The sequence below is a fragment of the Pteropus alecto genome, unplaced genomic scaffold (genome assembly GCF_000325575.1).
Source record: "Pteropus alecto unplaced genomic scaffold, ASM32557v1 scaffold189, whole genome shotgun sequence".
Taxonomy (NCBI): domain Eukaryota; kingdom Metazoa; phylum Chordata; class Mammalia; order Chiroptera; family Pteropodidae; genus Pteropus; species Pteropus alecto.
Window position 1 is genome coordinate 2,978,277 of NW_006442117.1, and position 20,202 is coordinate 2,998,478.

The 20,202-nt window shown below is 42.5% G+C and overlaps 1 protein-coding gene across 1 annotated transcript in view; it reads right to left on the reverse strand.

Annotated features, from left to right (window-relative positions):
- LYST (lysosomal trafficking regulator) overlaps positions 1–17,972 on the reverse strand; it is a 124,633-nt gene extending 106,661 nt beyond the window's left edge. Inside the window, 4 exon segments of the mRNA XM_025039064.1 lie at positions 1–1,357; positions 3,070–3,160; positions 15,460–15,655; positions 17,890–17,972. The exon segment at positions 1–1,357 is cut by the window's left edge and continues 1 nt beyond it. Coding sequence (XP_024894832.1) covers positions 1–1,357; positions 3,070–3,160; positions 15,460–15,655; positions 17,890–17,903 — 1,658 coding nt within the window. The 5' untranslated portion in view covers positions 17,904–17,972.
- Positions 17,973–20,202: the final 2,230 nt, after the last annotated feature.

Below are 20,202 nucleotides of genomic sequence, written 5' to 3' on the forward strand. Positions count from 1 at the left end.
GGGGGGCGCGCGTCGCCGTCGCCGTCGCCGTCCGCGGACTCGGCAAACGGGTTTCCGGAAACCTGGTTTCTGAAAGCGGAAGCCAGGAGACCCGAGAGGTCGCTGTGGTGGTGCAGAAAGTGGGCGAACTCGCACCGCCGGTGCCTCTTTCTCGGACACACCGAATGATGAAGCTGCTCTGCTTTCGCTCTCTTGACGGCGCTCATTATCTTCAGCACGCCGTTTATTAGGGCTTTCAGGTGCTCCGAGGCCTCGGCAGGAGCGCTGTCCCGGAGAATCAGCCATTCCATCTGCAGAACTGCTGTTTCGAATAAATTAAATCCGTGGTGCTGAATGAAGTCTTGAACCAAGTCCACGGCCTGACCGAAGAAGGACGGATTGGAAGCTGCACTCTGAAGACAAGAGACGAGGATCTGCAGCACCCCTTCCAGAAGCTCGGGCAGAAGGAGGGCTCTGTGGCGACACTTGGAAAACACAAAACTCTCCCGAACCTCCTGTAGTGTTCCCTTCTGTCTTGGTGCAAAGGGGTCAGGCTGCTTTTCCGGGCAAGTTCTAATTTTTAAAGCTGCTCTGAGCAATTCAGTTAAGTTCTTTCTAAGACGTTCTGGCATCGTCTCTGCAGTACTGATATCTACTGACATAAGATGCAACGCTGTTCGAAAAAGCATCCGTTGAATCAAGGCCACCGGTTCTTCAGTCCAACCTGCAGCAACCATTTGACTCTCCAAATTGTCGCTGAGGTGACGGCAGTCCCCAAAGCCCGCGAGGAACTCAGTCAGCGTGGGCACTACACTGGCTGCTAGAGCAGAATTGTGATTCAAGGCGATGTCAAACTTACAAACTTTCTCTAATAACGATAACAAAACGTGACACAAGTCAAACGGAGTATTGTTCATGTGACTGATGATAGACAAGGCAGCTGGCTCGCTTAAAACGTCAGCGTTTGCCGCCTGTCCCGGCATGATCTGGAAACTTTCCGAAGCCATGGTACCAGGAGGACTCTGTTCTTTGGCTGACGGGCGGGCAGGCTGAGCTGCAAGGCCGTCTTCTTTAGAAGACTGTGTTCCAGAACGCGGCAGCTGATGCGGCCGCCTCGGCTTATTCGCTGCTACGCTTCTGTCGTCTGAGTTGGCTTCTGACTCTGAGGTGGACAGCTGCGTCTTTCTGGCATCTCTCACTGAATAGCGATGAGTGATTTTACGCTGCCGTCTGCTTTTTCGAAAAACGCTGAATTTTGCAGGAACCTGACCAGATGGGGCACTTCCTTCTAAATATAATTTTTCCTGAGCAGATCTTTGAGAATTTGAGTTCTTTTCTTTGGTCAGGATTATACCGGGGGAGAACGGTAGATTAAAATCTAAGGAAATACAAAAGGGAAACTTAGCATGACCTGGTCTGTTGTTAGACCCAACCGGTATTTAGCATCCACTTGAGGAGTTTGACCTCAGCGTATTTTACTCTGGCTGGTTTCCTTTCACTATCGTCATGTCTCTGGGTCACTTCCCCTCACACTTAACCTTTCTTACATTAAGTACCAAGTGGTATTAGTTCAAAGGACACAAACTGATTTGGAGAGATCAGACTTAGAAAAGTAAATCCAATTTAAAACCATATATTGCATGCTAATGTCTATATGAGAGGCTCTTTAGATTAACTGGCACTCAGCACTACTGTTCACGCCACTTTACAAGTCTCCTCCAGAAGTGCCATCGACTAAGATACGGGGCACATTATATCCTCGAAAATAGTTTTTACGTTATAGCCCTGATAGAACTTAAGAACTTTCAGATTTTCCAAAATTATTTCAAAACAATTCAATAGATACCAAATATTCTCTAAGACTGAAGTTAAAAAAGATCGTCACTCCAAATATTTACTGAGTGTGCCAGGCACTGAACGAGGCACAGGCACGGGCATCGCTGTTTCGTCCTCGGTCCCTAGAACAGAGGGTCTGGCATGAGGTCACTACCCGACACTGATTTCTTGGGGAAATGAATAAATCCTCCTTACTAATTAAAAGATAATGACATTGGTCTTTTGCTTTGCAATAATTGGAAATAAGGCCTACATGGAAAATACAGCTGCAATTTAGAATGAATAAATACAAATCTATAAATAAAAGGCCTGTGCCTTAATTAAGAGAGGGAGCGGGGGAGAAATTAGAAGGAGTCTGACAAATTGCACCTTTGCAAAAGATGCAGGCAATGCAGACAACATCCCCAAAAGAACACTAATCGGATATCTTACAAGAGATTAACAACTTGTAGATTCTACAAATTCAGAAGAAAGAGCAGAGTTAGTGAATCAACTGATAAGCAGAACAACAACATCACGAGACCTTAGATGACTCCCTAACAAGAGTGCCAAATCATAAATGCATTAAAACTGCATACATGATATTAATATACAACATGATACAGAAGGTTTTTTTTTTTTTTTTAACGTGAGAGATCCTGAAAAGTCTCACAATTCACAGATCACAGAAATGGTTAGGGGGGAAAACTTAATCACTCCATTGAAACATTTAAACTAAATTTCATATACTTAATGTGAGAGATATATACATATATCTTTTAATTTTTTCAAAATCACAAATGAAAAATATATCTCGATGTGGAATAGTTCTACTCAGCCTCGAAACAAAATATTACTTCAAATTTATCCTATGAAAGCAACCAAACAGAACAACTAAAGAGCAAAAGTCATCGACAGAGCATAACAGAAAACAGTCTTTAAAATAAGCAAAGGAACTTGAACGTCTTTCTTCGAATTTTTCACTGTCCATTTCACAGATGTCATGCTGCAGGCCTAGATTTACTCCTTTTGCTAAGTACTCTGCTTCTTCATTACATTCAAGTAATCCTGTAAGAAGCACCATGGTTTCTGTATCATTTGAAGAAATAAAAATGTTTGTCTAAAGAATTTTTCACATTAAATATCACATATAATATATAGTGTTCTGAATTTGAACTCTATCAACCAATACAGCAGAAGGAACTTTTCAATGGACCGTTTTTCCTCGGTGGAATGCTGATAACACAAGCGAGATGATAAAGAAAAGAAACACACCTGCTGCCTTTTCTTCTTGAACAGGTATCTTCCATACCAGTGGGAGGAGGGACAGAAGAAGCGTAAGGAGCTCTTCTCTACATGTCAACGCCTGTATCAGAAATAAAAGAACCCTTCATGTTCTCAGGTCATGAGATACATCGATTCCTAATACCCTGTCTTAAATTTAACCAAAAAAATCCTTTCTCTTGAAAGGCTGCATTTGAGAAGCTAAGAATCTAATGAACCTATCTTAAATCCAATTAAAGCTGTGATACTTTTCAATTTATAAACCTTTCCAGTAACAGAAGAATGTAAGAGTATCTGACAGTATTTAGCACATTCTTGGTGATTTTTCCAAAAGGAGCTGTTACACCATCATGCACATTGCAAGAATTCCTCACCTATGGAGAAAACAAATTCGCTGGGTGAAAATGAAATTAAGCCCTTTTAATTAGCAAACCAATAACGAAGTTACTAGAAGAATGTGAAGTCTGCGTGCAGTTAAACGTAAAACTCAGAGAACACAATTTTAAAAAAGAGAAATTGACATTATTAATTAATAACACATATATAACAAAAGACTCATTAGTGAAGGTAATCCAGTATCTATTGGCAGCACACCGTGTCCACAGCGCTTACTGTCTTACCCTTCCTGGAGGGGACGGTCCGAGCCCTGGAGAAAGTCCCTCATTTGGTCCATAAGACACACACACGAACAGGTAAAGAACAGAGGGCGTGGAGTATGCGTGAGTACCCAGGTGTGGCACGGCGCTCAGTTCAGAAGTGCACAGAAAGGAGCAATCGCATCGGCTGTAAGTGTGGAAGTGGGTCTAGAGCTAGGGAGCCGGAGCTGGGACACCTGGGACATGGGTGGTCAAGAAAGTAATGACGAGTCAAGTCTCGATTCCTCACGTCAATCAGCGGGGAGAGGGTCAGGGTGATCCAACCGGATCTGCTGTTAGAAAGACGCGTCCAGGCACCAGACGGAGGACAGAAGGGGGCGGGGGCGGGGCAGGTGTGCGGGGCAGGTGCGCGCGGCAGGAAACGAAGATGCAGACAACAATGGAGACGAGGATGCGAAGGGCTCAGACAGCAAAGCCGAAAAGGAGGAGACACGGTTGAGAAGCTGCAAGGCAGAACGGACGCGACCTGTAGCTGATTATCTCTGGGCACGAGGGAGAAACAAGATCTAGAAGAACTCAACCGTTTCTGGTTTAGGCCACTGAGTGACTGAAAACGTACCCGCCAAGACAGGAAATGCAGGAGTGGTATCAGGTGGGGAAAATGATGGACTGACTCACTCTTTAGACGTGCTGAGTTTGAGATGTCTGTGAGTCTACGGCCATACCACCCTGAACGCGTCGATCTCGTCCGAGGTGTCTGTGGGGTGTCCAAATGGAGGGCACAGGATGACAAGGGAAGAGTGAGGAGCATGGAGCTCTGCAGAAGGACTGAAGGGACTGGGGTGGCGGTGCCGAAGACGGGCCTGCGAGAAGGCCGAGCAGTAGCTCCCCAAAGGGGAGGGGAGCCGAGGAATCAGGGGAGAGAACAGTTCGGAAAGAAGAGTGTGCCAGTCGGGGGCCGTTGGTCCTCAGTTGTGCAAGACGACAGAGAAAGTGCTTCTGAGTAGAGGTCACCGGTGACCTCGACACATGCGGCTTTAATGGAGCCACTGGGTCCGAGTCCAAGCACAACAGGCCGAAGAGCCGAAGGCCGAGAGGGAGCCAGCGCGCGGCGTTCAGACTCTGCCTCCGGTGTCCTGGTTACGAAAAGGCCCGAAGTCCCTCAAAAGCAAGACCTACACTCCTCTTCGGGCTTCGATGGCCCTTCGTGACATGCTTCCTCTGCCGAGCCCGGCTCCAGCTCCACCACCACACCTGACCCCACCACGTCCAGCTGTGAGGGGTCCCCCCGAACACCCCCGGTCGCTGCACCCCCACTGCGCCCTCCTCACACGCTCTGCTCGTGCAGCCCTCCCACCACCAACTCGGTCTAACCCCGCTGCAGCCGTGTTCGGTCTCATGTCCCTGTTTGCTTCCGGCACGGCGACCAGCCTGCTGACCTAGTGATGTCCGGGCGCCAAGCCCCTCTTCTACTCTTTCGACACATTCGCCGAGCCCCCCGCACGTGCCGGACACTCGGATGCAGTGGGGAACGAGGAAGATGACGATCACATCCTCGCAAAGCTGACCCTCCAGCATGGGAGACTAAATAATCGGTACAAATAAGAACATTTCAGAAAGGTGCTGGGCTATGAAAAAAATTAAAGAGGAGAGGGATTACGGAGTAGTGAAAAGGGGGACATTTGACGGACTATTCAGGGTGGGCGACTAGAGCAGATACTTAATCGATGAGAAGGAATCCATGCAAATATATGGAGGAAAGGACTCCGACAAAGCACGCTGAGGGCTGAGAATGGGTTTGGCTTTTGCTCAGAGCAGCAAACAGGCCAGCGTGGTTGGGACACAGCAAGGGGGAGCGCGGGGAGAGAGATGAGGTTGGGGGGCGCAGGTCGGGCGAGCTGGTCTGATCTAACGCGGCCGCGCGCCCCGCAAAGGAGCTTGATTTATCTCCAGATATCATGGGAAACTTTTCACACTCACTTCCTAGTCCTCCAGGGCACAGGCCCTAGTCCTTAGCAACTGCTCCCTCTGCCTCCCAATACATAGTACATAGCTGGGTGTTAATAAACGTTATCTGTACGAATGGCTTTAAATTCTGGATGGTATCAGAGAACCTCGTTTTCGTGAGCTTCCCTTTGAAATTAGCCAGCCTAAAGCTGTCCAGATACATTTCATGCACAGCTCAGATTCGGTACATACCTCAACATGTTTTAAGATGCAGCAAAATGTACACGGTCTTTAAAAACATGTAAACCAATTGTGGGCACGTCATGACTGTAGCGTCTTCACCTTGCGCGGATGAACTCACAACATTCTAATAGAGCTTCCAGAAGCCTCGAGGGCGTGTGAAGAAGTGCCCCATACATGTCCTTAGCACTTAACTCGGCGGTCCCCAACAGTACATCGGCAAATCATCACTGACCAGTGAACAGGTGCTCCCGCCTCCCGGCCTGAGAACGCTTGGTCTGAACTTCCCTTGCTCCTCCCACCGAGCCGGGGCTGGCTCCGCCTCCAAGGCCCCGCCCCTCGCACGCACCAGCCCAGGGACTGTTCCCCGCGCTCAGGGGTCCCTACCTGCCGCCTCCACTTCACCAAGCCGCCCAGGTCATGGAAACCATGGGCCTTTCAAAAGAATGTGGCTGAAGCAAGTGCAGGGCTTTGCTTTTTGCCCCCTCTGTTGGAACGGTCATCCCAAGGAGGACACCCCTCACCGCCCTGCTGCCCGATACGACAGTGGGGAACAGTCCTTCACTTCACACCCAGTCATCGTCAATCATTTCTAACCCAGTTCATCGCGGGGGCAGCGTTCTCTAATCCTCCAGACCTAGAACTTTTTCAGGTGGTGTATATTCCCAGATTGATTTATCCTTTCCAGTCCTAAAGAAATCACCTACCTAATTCTATGTTTTTGCAAGTCACAAAACCTCTCTTATTTGTGGGCACCCTAGCAAACAAAAGTTGCAGCCTTCTGTTTCAAACCAAGCTCGAGCTTTATCTCCTAAGGTCCTAGGCACACACAGCACCCAGGGGAATGCGTGTTACTTCATGCCATCCCAGTGGAAAGTTCTCCACATGCCATATTAGGCAAAAATGCCATAAACAGAGCCACTCCCGGGCTACTCCCTGACCGTCCAATCTCTAGAAATCGCACCACTCCTCATTTAACACTTACATTTTTACGTTTCCCCTTCTCCAGGGAAAACAACTGTCATACCTTTTTAATTCAGCACAGCAACAATAAACAGGTGCTAATTTTTCAGTCCAATTCAGGAAACACATTTTACATACCTACCAGGTGCCAGGCGCTGTCCCTTTCACAACTCTACTGTTTAGACTGGTTTTATATTAACCGCCTACCCTAGCCATTCAGAAGTAGTGGCGGCAGGATGGGAGACAAAGGGCCAGTGAGTCAGGCACGGGGAAGGGCTGGGATCCCAAACCAGATGACATCTCTGAGGCTGCAGCGGTGGGTGGGCTCAAGGACCTCAGGATGAGAAACTTGAGTTGTACCCAGAATGTGATGGAAGACCGCGAAAGTTACATTAATTGGCATTAATGGTATTACTTTAAATCAGTATTTTGACGTACTAATTAAATTTAATATTCTAGACATAAGCAGAAATATATGTATGCGTTATTTATTTTGAACCTTTATTTCTATCAAAATTTTATAATTATTTCTAATAAATGTGTGTTTATACACACATATTTCTTCATTAGTTCTATAAACAGAATCATTTTCTCTTTTACTTTCTAGCTGTATAGCTATAGCTAAAGAAAACAGTGTATGCTTGTCTTACATTCTGTAACTTTGCTGAACATTTTCGGGATACTATTTTGGATTTTCTTGTACGCATCACTTTAAAAATATTTTCATTTCTCCACCATTCGCACATTTAGCTGTCACTTTCATATTCCTTTATTATATCATGTCTTTAAAACATGATGTCAAGTAGTAATAGTAATAGTTATTCTTATATTGGTCCTACTATAGAGCTTCTTATTAAAAATAGTATTGGTTTTTCTATTCTTTGCATATGAAACCCTCTATTCTTTATTTTTAGAGGTTTTGTTAAGATTAGATGAATTCTGTCAAATGTTTTTGAGGTCTCAGGACAGTTACAAGTACTGTTTTTCCCACAGATGTAGAACATTATTCTAATAGGTTTTCTTGAACTAGACCACGAGTTGCAAACTTTTTTTGTTAAGGGCCATACGATAAATATTTTAGGCTTTGTGTGTCATGTATGTTCTCCGTCCTGTAATCTTCTGTGTCTTTTACCAACCCTTTAAAAATACGAAAACTATTCTTAGCTTGTGGGCTGTCCAAAAACAGGTCACTGGCAGCAGGATTTAGCCTACAGGCCATAATTTGCCTCCTTCCCTCCCAGCAAAAAAATGATTAACTGGCTGTAATACTCTTTGTTAAGACTCCGTAAAGACTCAGGTGGTACCTAGTGGACCCTGTCAGCTGGACCAAAGTGCTCCTACGAGTTCTGAGGGTGCCGTTCTATACGAGCCCGGAGTAGAGAGAGGTCTGTCTCAAAGACAATGGAGGCATGGCGTGAACTCCATCGAGATGAGAGGACACCCCCAATATTTTTAGAGAAAGTTGTATTATTAAAAAATACTAACACCTTAACTAAAAGGGACAGACGCAGTTCAAAATGAAAAGAACCCTCCAGGCCCCTTGCTCTTCTACAGGCAGGAAGCCGGGCTGCAAATTACTGGCTAGCGTGGGAGAGAAGGACACATTCGGGTGGCAGGAGTCCCAGGGAACCACGGGTCAGGGAACCGCTGCCTCGGGAGAAAACGGGCCCCGCGCCCTGGGAATGGAGGGCGTGGCAACGCGAGCCCACCTGGATCTCAGTGGGCCAGTGACAGTGATGTGCCTCCTGTCACTCTCCTCATTGAACTTATGCTTTTTACTTATTTATAAAATATAAGTATAAAACTTATTTATATCTATTGTGGTTAACTTGTACTGTCTCATCATTGTGCATAGGGCGTGTGGAAGGCAGATAACTTGCTTTTTAGTTTACAAGTCTCTCAGTCAAGAAAAACTGCCACCAAAGTATTGTACGTGGAAGGCTCAGCTGCATCCACGACCAATGCCTATCGCGAGGTCATGGACTTCGAGCCTGAGGCCATGATGGGATGACACTCTGAGAGTCCTAGGAGGGAGTGTGGGAGGGATGCTAACAACTGTGGCCCGAGAGGGGACTATGGTACATAAAACAGGGCCATAAATCATTTCCTCCTATCAAGTGATGGAGTCTACGTTCCCATCCCGTAAATCTATGCTGCCTTGTGACTTTTTGCAGCTTCCTCTCTCACCCTCTTGGAATGCTTCCACCACCCCAAAAAGAGGCTGAGTCCAGTCTACCGAAAGACGAGAGGCCATGTGGATGAGGACTGAGGTGGCCTGGCCGACAGCCCCATGCAACGGCTCTCAGTCCTCCGCCAACTGACTGCAAATTCAGACGTAAACCCGGCTGACACCACGAGAGCAGATGCAGCTCTCCCAGCTGTGCCCGACTGGCTGCCAACTTGCAGAATTACGAGCAGATAAATCATTGTTGTTTTATGCCACTAAGTTTTTGCAATGTGGTTTGTTACACGGAAATCAACTGATAATGCTCATTAAGCCTATCTGTTATGTGGGCATCAGGGGAGATAACCTAATGGATCATCCCTGTGGAGAGCACCGCTGTCCAGTGGCTAAGACATCCATGAGGTAGCGGCGCTAGCGTCCCCACAGCCCCTCATCCCCGCCATTCAGGTCATGCACGGATAAGTCCCAGCAGGTCTGTAAAGAGCACCTGCAGAACCAGGTGTAGTGAATTCGAGTTCATTTAGTATTACCTTTACCAAATTTAAAAGTTTTCTTTATTCTCCTACTGAAACAATTCTTGCTAATATTACCAATGATTTACTTGTCAAATCTGAAAAATAATTTTCATTGCCTATTCTCTTGCTTAAAAACCTCCCCAGTGTTTTTGGAATAAAATTAAAGTGTCCCGAATCTGGTACACAAGGCTTGGCATCACGTGGCCTGTGCTTTCCAGTCTCAGCCAACCCCTAACAAGCAGACTCTGCTGTGACTCCCCCAAACCACGAGCTGATTGGCTGTCCCGGTTCTTTCTCTAGCCTCTGAGGCTTTGCATTTGCAGGTCCTTTGGTCTAATGCTTCCTCGGGCTTCACATTGCAAATCCCAGAGATGTCAATTTGGAGATGTCGAGTTCTCACGAGGCCTTTTCCGATGGCCCTCTCCTGACACTCCCCAAGTACTTTACAGTGTTTTGCCATCATTTTTTAAAAAAATTATGTTCATCCCTTCAAAAGCTAAGAGCTCCTGGTAAAGACAGAGCCCACTCATTTACCTCTGTGCAGCAGAGGCGCTGGCACGAAGTAGGTGTTAATGACCTATCTGCTAAGTGAACCAGTGAATGAACCACGCAGCCGCACTTTAAAAGTTGTGGTATTTTTCTATTTTACTTATTTTATATGTTACTGTGACAGGCCATTTATGTCGTACTACATATTGAAGTGATGATGATGCTAGAATATAGGAAGAATAAAATACTCTTACACAGGAAAAAGCGGAAAACGAAAAAACCTATTATAATTTTTAAATAATATTCTGTTCATAAATGTATACCCTCCTTCAATAAAACTTCATATTGTACTCAGCAAAATAAATAACAACTCTATAGAACATGCAGAGAGTGTGAACAGGTATGGAACTTACATATACTAAAATTTTAAAGTAGTATTTATAATACATGGTGTGTATACTAGTTCAATTTTAGTATATTCTGTTAGTAATAAATCATTACAATTTTCGGCTCATTACATCAGAATTTAGCTATGTATAGTCATAATCAGGGTACAGAAGAAATCAGAAACCATTGTAATCAAATATTACATGGAAATGAATAATTTTTATGTTGCAAGAGACCTTTAAGTCATCCAGCTAGATGCACTTATGTTCCTGGTGAGGACACTGAGAGCTGGAGCCGTAGCCACCCATCTGGTTGACACTGGTGCCACAATTAAAACTGAGGATGACTGTTACTTCTTAGGCTGGGCAAAATTTCTTTCAAAAAAGTTGTAAAGGTCTGAATATAAACTTCAACTCTGCCATCTTTAACCATTGAAAAGAATATGTGTTTTGCTATTTAGACAGAGCTTTTCCTAAGAATAGATTAGCATGTTTGTGTATGATGAATCACGACCAAATGGGGTTTATCCTGGAAATGCAGAGCTGGTTCAACATTTAGAAAGCATCGATGTCATTCACCCATATTAATATAATTAAAAAGAAAAATAATATCAGAGTCTCAGTAGATGCAGAAGAGCCATTTGACAAAATCCAACATCCATTCTGAACAAAAACTCTCAACAAACTGGGTATAGAACTTCCTCCTTCTGATGAAAAGCATCTAAGAAAAACCTAAAGCTGACATCACATGTACTGGTGAAGTACTGAATGCTTTTCCCCTACAGTCCGCCACAAGCCAGATGTTCACTCTTAACGCTTGCATCAACCTCTGTGCTAGAAGCCAGCGCAAAAGGCAAGAAAATTAAACAAAAGGTATAGAAATTGGAAAAGTGAAATTATCATTATTCACAAATGACATGACTGTGTACATAGAAAATACTAAGGAATCTACAAAAAATTTTAAGATCAATAGAAATAAATGAATTTCGCAAAGGCACAGGACATATAAATCAAAGTATTTCTATGAGCAACGAACAACAGGAAAATAAAAAATTTAAATACCATTTACAATCACACCAAAAAAAAAAATTTAGAATAAACTTAACCACAAAATATGTAAAACCTCTACAATGAAAACTTTAAAATACTGCAGAGAAATTAGAAAGACTCAAGCAGATTTTTCCATGCTCATGATTGAGAAACTCGACATTATTAAGTTGTCAATTCTCTCCAAATTGACTTCTAGATTCAATGCCATTACAACTGAAATCCTTGCAGGCATTTTTGTAGGAAAAATAAGTTGATTCGAAATCGTATATGGAAACGCAAAGGACCCAGAGTAGTCAAAAATTGAGAAAATGAAGAACAAATTGAAGAGCGTACACCGCCTAATTTCTTACTATAAAAGCCACAGTAATCAAGACAGTGTGGAATTAGTCAAAGACTACATGACAGACACGTGGAGCAGAATAGAGTCTAGAAATAAACCCATAAATATACAGTCATTGATTTCAACGAAGGCACCAAGGTTATTCGTGGTGGAAAGAGCAGACTTTTAGGAAGAAATGTTGTTGGAACAACCAAGTAAACCATCCGGGGAGGAAGGGCGGAAAAGAACCGCAACTTCTACCTCACTCCAAGCACAAACATCAACTCAAAACGGATCAGAGAACTAGAAGTAAAGATAGTAACTACAAAGCTCCTAGGAAAAAACAAAAAACAAAAAACATGAGAATAAATATCTCTGCAACTTTGGGGTTGTAAGACAAAGATTTCTTAGAAAGGATACAAAAAGCACTATTCGCAAAAGGAAAAACTTGCTCTTCTAAAGACACTGTTGAAAATGAAAAGGCAAGCCACGAAAGAACATATTCACAACCCAACAAAGATTTTATCCAGAATATATAAAGAACTATCACAACTGAATAATAAATGAATAACCCGACTTTAAAAATGGGCTTGAACAGATACTTACAAAACAAAACTTGAACAGACATTTATAAAAAACGATATGCAAATGGCCAAAAAAGCACATGAGAAAGTGCTCAGCAAACGGCATTAGTTGTCAGAGAAATGCAAATTGAACCGCAGTGATATACTACTTCATATTCACTCAGAATGGCTAATACTAACACGACCGGCAATATCGAGTATTAGAAAGGATGTAAATATTAGAGAATTAGAAGTGATCAAATATTCGAGAGGATGGAGACGGGATAGTAGAGCTTGGGATTCCCAAACGCTGCTGGGGAGAATGACGCGGTCTGACCACTTTGAAAAACAGTTTGGCAGTTTCTTATAGACACCCATCCTTTGACACAGCAATTGTATGCTTAGATTTTTACCCAGGAGAAACGAAAACGTATTCACACACAGTTTTTATAGGAACGTTCGCGGCAGCCAGATGGAAGCAACCAAACAGCAGGTGCATGGGAACAACTTGAGCTGCATCCGGACAGCGACACGTAGTGACACGCCAGTGAGAAGCGAGACGCGGTGGCTGCACCAAACAGCAGGTGCGTGGAAACAACTTGTTGTGCTGCATCCGGACAGCGACACGCAGTGACACGCAGTGACACGCCAGTGAGAAGCGAGACGCGGTGGCTGCTGATTCAAACAGCGCGCGTGCATCTCTCAGACACAGCGCACACGCGGCATGATTCGGTTCACGCAAGGTTCTAGAACAAGCCAAACTACACTCAGATGTTAGAAACCAGAACAGAAGTTATCCTGCAGGGAAGGGGCTGGCTGAAAATGGGCACGACAAACTTTGCAGAAACGTCTTAGACATCAATGTGGGTGGTGGCGACACAGGTGGATATGTTTGCTAAAACTCGTCCAAATATACGCTCAACATCTGCGCATTTTTCACATGTAAATTAGACGTCAGTAAAGTCTGTTTAATTCTTTATGTTAAATATGGACTGAATGGAGCGAAAGGACTGCAGGAGAGAGGCAAGGACTGGAACCGCTTCCCTCCCGGGCCACCCACCCCCATGGCCGCTCCGCAGGGGAGCACGGGCATGAAGCCGAAGCTCCCCTTGAAAGGCACAGCTGTGACTCTCGTGTCTTGAGTCCGCCTTCAGTGAATAAACTCTGTGCGATTAAATTCCCCTTAAAGATCCAAGAGATCATCCTCCATTCCCTGGTTTAAACAAATAAATTGATAAGCACTGTTTTTTAAAGCCTATGGATTTTACTTCACGTCTATTTCTACTGTTCCTATCATTGCCATAGATCTTCCAAAAAGGAAGTGACTGGGGAAAAGGGGATTAAAAAATGTTACCATACGAAAACAAACTCAATTAGGACTTGAATGATTTCCGTCATTTAACAATATATTGAAAGATATTTCACGACTTAAAAGAGAAAGCATAAGACCTATAGAGATCAAAAGGAGATCAGCGTTTGCTTAGGGGTGAGGGGGATGGGAGGAATGGGGTGTGACAGCACAGGAGTTCTATCTGAGGTGATGAAAATGTTCTAAAACTGACTTGGTGACAGTTGCACATAGCTGTGACTACACTAAAATCAATGAATTGTACATGAAATGGGTGAATTCTATATGTGAATGGAGGTGTCTTTAAGAAAAAGCCATTGGGATTTTGATTGGATTGCTTTGGAATCTACAGATCGATTTGGAGAAAACGTATCTTTACAATATTGATTTTTCCAGTACATGAAAATTATGCAGCTCTGCATTTATTGGGGTCTTCTTCAGTCTCTCTCATCAATTCTATACGTACTTCTGTACATATTTTATTACATTTATCCCCGGATATTTGATATTTTGATGCTATTTATATAGTAGCTTAAAAAAGAGAGCGCACTGAATTGTTCTAATGTAGGGTATGAAGAGGAACAGAGCATGATATGCATATTAAATCATCAAAATTTCAAAATAAAAATCACTACATGTGGTCTAACGAATAAATTTTTCTGATTTTTAATTTATTTATAGAAAAGACAAACAAATATATAAAACTTAAGTCACGTTTAGTCAGACATTTAACAAGTCACACCATGAAAAAGAATAAAAACACATAAACCTGCAAATATTCTGGGCTGTTCCATAGCAGGTGGAAGCCACAGTGAACAAACACTTCCTTATACGTGTTAGGCTCTTCTGCTTACAGTGTAAACAGAGGCGTTGTTTAATTTTAGCTCTATTACCCAACATATGTACTTATTAGAAAAATGCTTTCACAACAAAAAAATTTAACAATGGTTAAGTGCACATCTAAAGCCAGTAACATTTAGAGTGTTTAAATATGTTTGCCATATTGGTGATACAGAGAACTTATTATCTTTCAGTTCAAGTTAACTGAAATATTATCTAACTACATTAATTAGTTTCCTGAAAGCAGATGGTATTTTTCTTTCATAAAATAAATAAATGTTTTCTGCTAAAATGAAATAAAGATATAAATAACATTTGGGCTTCGAGTGAACCTCGTCTGACTTACTTAATGTTTCTGCATCTCAGGTTTTCATCTACAAAAGGATGTTCGATGAAACCATGTCCATAGCCCCGACTCGCTTTAAAATTCTGTTAACTCCATAAGGAATCAGCAAAACACCATATGGTCATCCTATACTTTAAGCAAGCACAGTAATACACAAAGACTGGATGTATACGAGCTAAAGGACTCAGTAGTTATTAGCTCAAAGGATTCTCTATTTTTACTCCATATTTATCAGGAAGCTCCCTGAATATAATTTACACTAAACTTTTCAAAACGTATCTGATGTTTATTGAAAGTGCAAATTCATGTTTTGAATTGTAATCTTATATCTCTACTAATAATCATGGTTAGCTCACCATATGAGGATGAAAAAAATAGTATATATGAAACCATTTATAAGATATTTTAGACATTTTGTAAAGCAGCCAAATGAAAGATCTGTTCATAAATAGGGCTACTTTTCTTTGTTGGAGTGAAGTGGGAGACAGGACCTTGTCTTTGATCAGAGACTCTCGGAAACTCTGTAACCTAGAATTTATGTGCCTGTAATTAACTATAACATGCCGATGAAAAAAAATTATATGGAAATGTTACCTGATCGATGGTAGAATTTAGCTTGGTGAGTAGCAGATATCCCCGACCGTGGACGAGGTACTGTCCGAGGGTTGCCATGTGTGTCTCCTCTTCCTCCTCCCTGGCCTCCGCCCTCTGCACCATTGCATTGCAGAGCCGGTTGACATCGGTCAGAAATTCACGTGCCAAAGAGTTACTGTCGGTGCTCATGACCGAGCTGCAAAATAAATATTACAAAAAAGATTAGAAAAACAAAAAAGTGCGTTTAAAACTATGAGGGTTTGTTTGTTTTTAATTAAAGACTGACTTTAAGTTACTGGGCACTGGGACTTAACCCTGTAATATTTTCAGACATAGTTCTGACCAAGCCAGGTGTTCCTTAAGTATTTGTGCACAACAGAAATCAGTCCTGGGCATGAAATGCCTGAGTGTGACCTGGAATGGCTAAGTGAAAGCACCTAAGCAGAGGAGGCCAGTGAGGGGTGGCAGTTAAGGCAGAGTCCGACTTTCTGTCTTAAATAGCGTCACCGCAGGACAGAAATAAACCCATCACTTAGAAAATATTTTTGCTTTACCTGTATTAAAAGATAAACGGATCTTTTAAAAAGATAAACTTTTTTTCCTTTGACAGAGCCAACAATCACTGGCCCACCCTTCCCAAAACACCAGAGTTCACTTAGTGGGGGGAAAAAGGTTTATCACCAGGTGAATAAAACGGAAGCATTCTAGCAGCTGAAGTTATCCCTTCACTTCTTACCACGCATTTGAAACAAATAAAGGGCAATGTGACGTTTTAAGGTTAAGAAAAACAGTAAGGTAAAGCAAACAAAAGAGATGGGAAAACACAAATATAAAAAATGTATAAATATTTAGAAAGGAAAAATCATGAACAATAAAATGCCCAAAGAATTTCAAAATAGTTTCACCTTAGGGCTGCAGGTGATTTTGAGACATCCAGTAACTTTTAAAAAATGTTTTAACCTGGAGATGTTAAATTAAATAAGATGCGTGTCTCAGAGTCTTCCTGCACCCACGCTGGTCCCCGCTGAGGCGGCAGTGGCCCACACGACTGTGCCTACTGCCCAGGGGCACAGCCAGGCTCTGGGCCCTAACTGACTGAAGCGCAGACCAACAACCATGCTGGCAACAACCATGCTGGCCGCAAGATGGACTCGCATCGCGCAGCCTGCAGAGAGGCACTGGGCCAGTGGGATTTCCTCTCTCTCTCTCATGGGAATGTAAATTGCGGGACAGACTCGATGTGGTGGAAAGTCGCACAGCGATGGGCCCGTGATGGTCGCGATGAGGTAGGTGAGGCTGGGAAGAAGGCAACTTGGTGAAAATGAACCAATAAGAGGCAAAGAGAAGCCGATAAACATGAAAGGGGGAGACAAAGACATTCCTAATGCGACTTTGGCTTCTGTTCGTTCTGGGGCCCCGCAGTTTAATTCCTGGATTCCCATCAGGATTCTGGGTGTTATTACAATAACAATCCCCTCTCTAGTATAACGGATACCTTTATTTTTAATATTATTGGACATTAAGAAAAAGACAAAAAAGTATTAAAAAAAAATGTATTTCACTTATTATCCCAAAACCCTCGATTATATATATACTATTGGGTTTTTTAGAAGCTTAAAGTAAAATTGTTCAATAAATCGAAAAACCTAATTTATTCAGTCCATATTTATCCAACTTTATTCACTTATTTCTCCTAATCTGTCCCTGATTTAAGATACACAATTATTCAGTGTACCACAAAAAAAAACAAAAAACAAAAACCAAAAAACAAAAAGCAAAAAACACCTTCCGTCAAAACTACAGCACAGTGCTTTCTAAGCACTTAGAATTTTCCATACACTATCACCTTCTGGGTCATCGAGACCATCCACCACGCAGTACTCTTCAGAGCGCTACTCTATTCCTGAAATTTTCTTCCGAAGATGCTGACATCATTCTGTAAGTCGTGATGCTGGTGCTTTCTTGATCTTACCGGATGGGATCAGCAGAAAGCTTCAGGAAACAACCAGGAAACATTTGAAACTCGTCGGATATGGCGCCGGCCAGGGAACGACTGAAGTGCTGACATAAAGCCCCGTGACCGGCAGTCATGACCCCCGCTCACAGCGCAGCCCCCGACGCTGCTTGTGAGACGCCGTCAGCGGCAAGGCACATGGCAGCTTTAGGGACAGTAACAATGCGAACGCTAAAAAATCGTGGTAATAATGAGGGCCTACCTTCCAGAAATTAAGATAATGCACATTAACATGAATTTTTAGATATGAAAACGAATGAGGAAATCATTTCAATCCTACTTCCTACAAGCAAAAGATGCCTTGTCAATAAAAAGCATGTAATATATGCAGAATGTACATTATTCCTGATTTTATACTGTTCATAAGATATATATACAGTTACATAATAGGGTATTATATATAAATGATTTACCACCTGCTTTGATTCATGTAGATGGATTAGAAATCTTTTCCCATGAGCTCTCTCTTTTTCTTTGTAGTAGCTGCATGGCATTCCGCTGCATGGATATATTATGTGTATTTGATTATACAGATGTACTATAGATATATAGCCAATGTCTCGCTGTTGAATATTTAGGTTGTTTCAGATTTTTATTATTATAAACAAAGCGGCACCAAACATCCTTATATTACTTGCATGTTTATCCTATCATTTCCTTGAAGTGCTGTTACTTCATAAAATACGTTTTACACATTTCCTGTTACTTCATAAAATACGTTTTACACATTTCCTGTTAGGTTTATTTCAAAGTGTTTTATAGTTTTCACCATTATTCTGAATGGGATTTTACTTTCCATTGCATATTCTAACTAGGACAGATACCGTATTTAGGAGGCATATAAGAAGTGGATTATTCTGATACAGTAATCATAAACTTCTCACTGAACTGTCTTACTGCTTTTCGTGGAATTTCCAGACAGAAAATTCTGTCATCTACAAACAACAAACATTCTGCATTCCCCTGCCCGACACGCACACTCTCCCATGCCCTCAGTGCGTGTGTGAGCACTGCCAGCCCACGCCGGCGGTGGGGGGGGGGGCACGTTTGCTTCGCACATTAAGAAATATTCATTTCTTCCTAGTCATCTAATGGGAAGGTTGCGTTTAACTAACGCCTTTCACACACTCTGATGCCAACTGAAAAGATGACTGCAGCGTATTTTTAAAAGATCTTTAAAAATATTTCAAATACCCAGAAAAGTACAAAGAATATATAACATGAGGTTATAGCCAATACTCAGATCTAGCAAGCATTAACACTATGCTATGCTCAGGCCAGTTCGCAGGTACACGTGTACGTGTACATGTATGTGTGTGCGTGCGTGTGTGCGTGTGTATGTGTGTGCGTGCATGTGTAAAGAAATCAAACCTCACTGTAAGGAAAGCTGCACTCCACCCACAGCCCTCTCTCTCCCTAGTTGTTTATCATTTCCATACACATTTTTATACTTTTTTGTTTATAGCCATAAAAGTATTCAGTACTGTTTCAAGTATTTTAAAAAGTTATATAAATAGTATGCTATGTCTCCTCTTATAACTTTGCTTTTCTCTCTCAACATTATGTTCACTCCTTTACACCACTCTGCGATAGGCCATTGTGTGAATAAACCAGGATTTACACATCCATCTCTAGGCATGGGAAGTTTAGTTGTTTTCACTTTAGGGTTTCGTTAATGTCGCATAACTACATAGTTTCAAAGCCTTAGACCGAATCGAGCATTTTAACTACTAATATTTATTACGTTAAATACTCACCAATCTTTCAACACTTCTGGAACATTTAGAGTCTTTGCAATTTGAGCTCATGAACTAGATAAACAAATATTCTTAACATAAAGCTTCACCTACAAAAAAAAAAAAAGAAGACATATCAATGGCAATAGTGAAACAAATAATTTAACAAAGTTCTGACAAAAACCAGTGGCCAGTCTCCGTATCCAATGTCTGAAAGAGCCAGTGAATTCCGGAATCTCAAGAGCACATTGAAAATGCCTGGAGCTTCAGACACGGGGTCTTGAGACAGCGAAGCTTGGAACATACTTGATCTAAACGAGGCAACCCGCTCCTAGCTCCCTACCCCTCCGCCCCATGCCTAACTTACAGCCCAGGAGCATCGCCGGTTAACTCTGAAGGACGGAGAGCAGACCCGTCTCAGCCTCTCACCAGGAGGCAGCGGAATATCGTCTACGCGTTCCGGACAGCAAGTGACTCCTTCCTGTACGAGTGAAAGGTATTGGAGGAGATATGAGAACTCAGAATACACTAACACCGATGAATAAACGACCGCCAAATTTCATATCCGCGCTGAATTTTTTAAATGAACTAATCTTTCATGAATGACACAATGAAGGCTGTTTCTAGAAAGATAAAGGAGAAATTCCCACTAGGACAGCAACAAAATGCTTCCCTCTCGTTACCTGCTTTCCTCTTCGCCACAGTTTTGTCCAGGCCGAGGCAAGAAAAAGATTTCTTTATTTTAGTTATAAGGCAGACGTGAAGGTTTATTTTGAATCATAAATTTTTTTGTTTGTTTTTTTTCATCTGAATGATCTTTAATTGCTTCAAAATGCTCAAATCTAGAGAACTGTCCCGAATTCCTTTCAGCTTGCGAACAGTTCTTGGACCGCACACTACTCTAGGCGCTGGAGGGTAAAGCAGGCTGGAAATGGGACGGAGCTGCTGTTAGGACTTTGTGTGAATTAGGAAAACGCCTCTTCCCAGACGGGT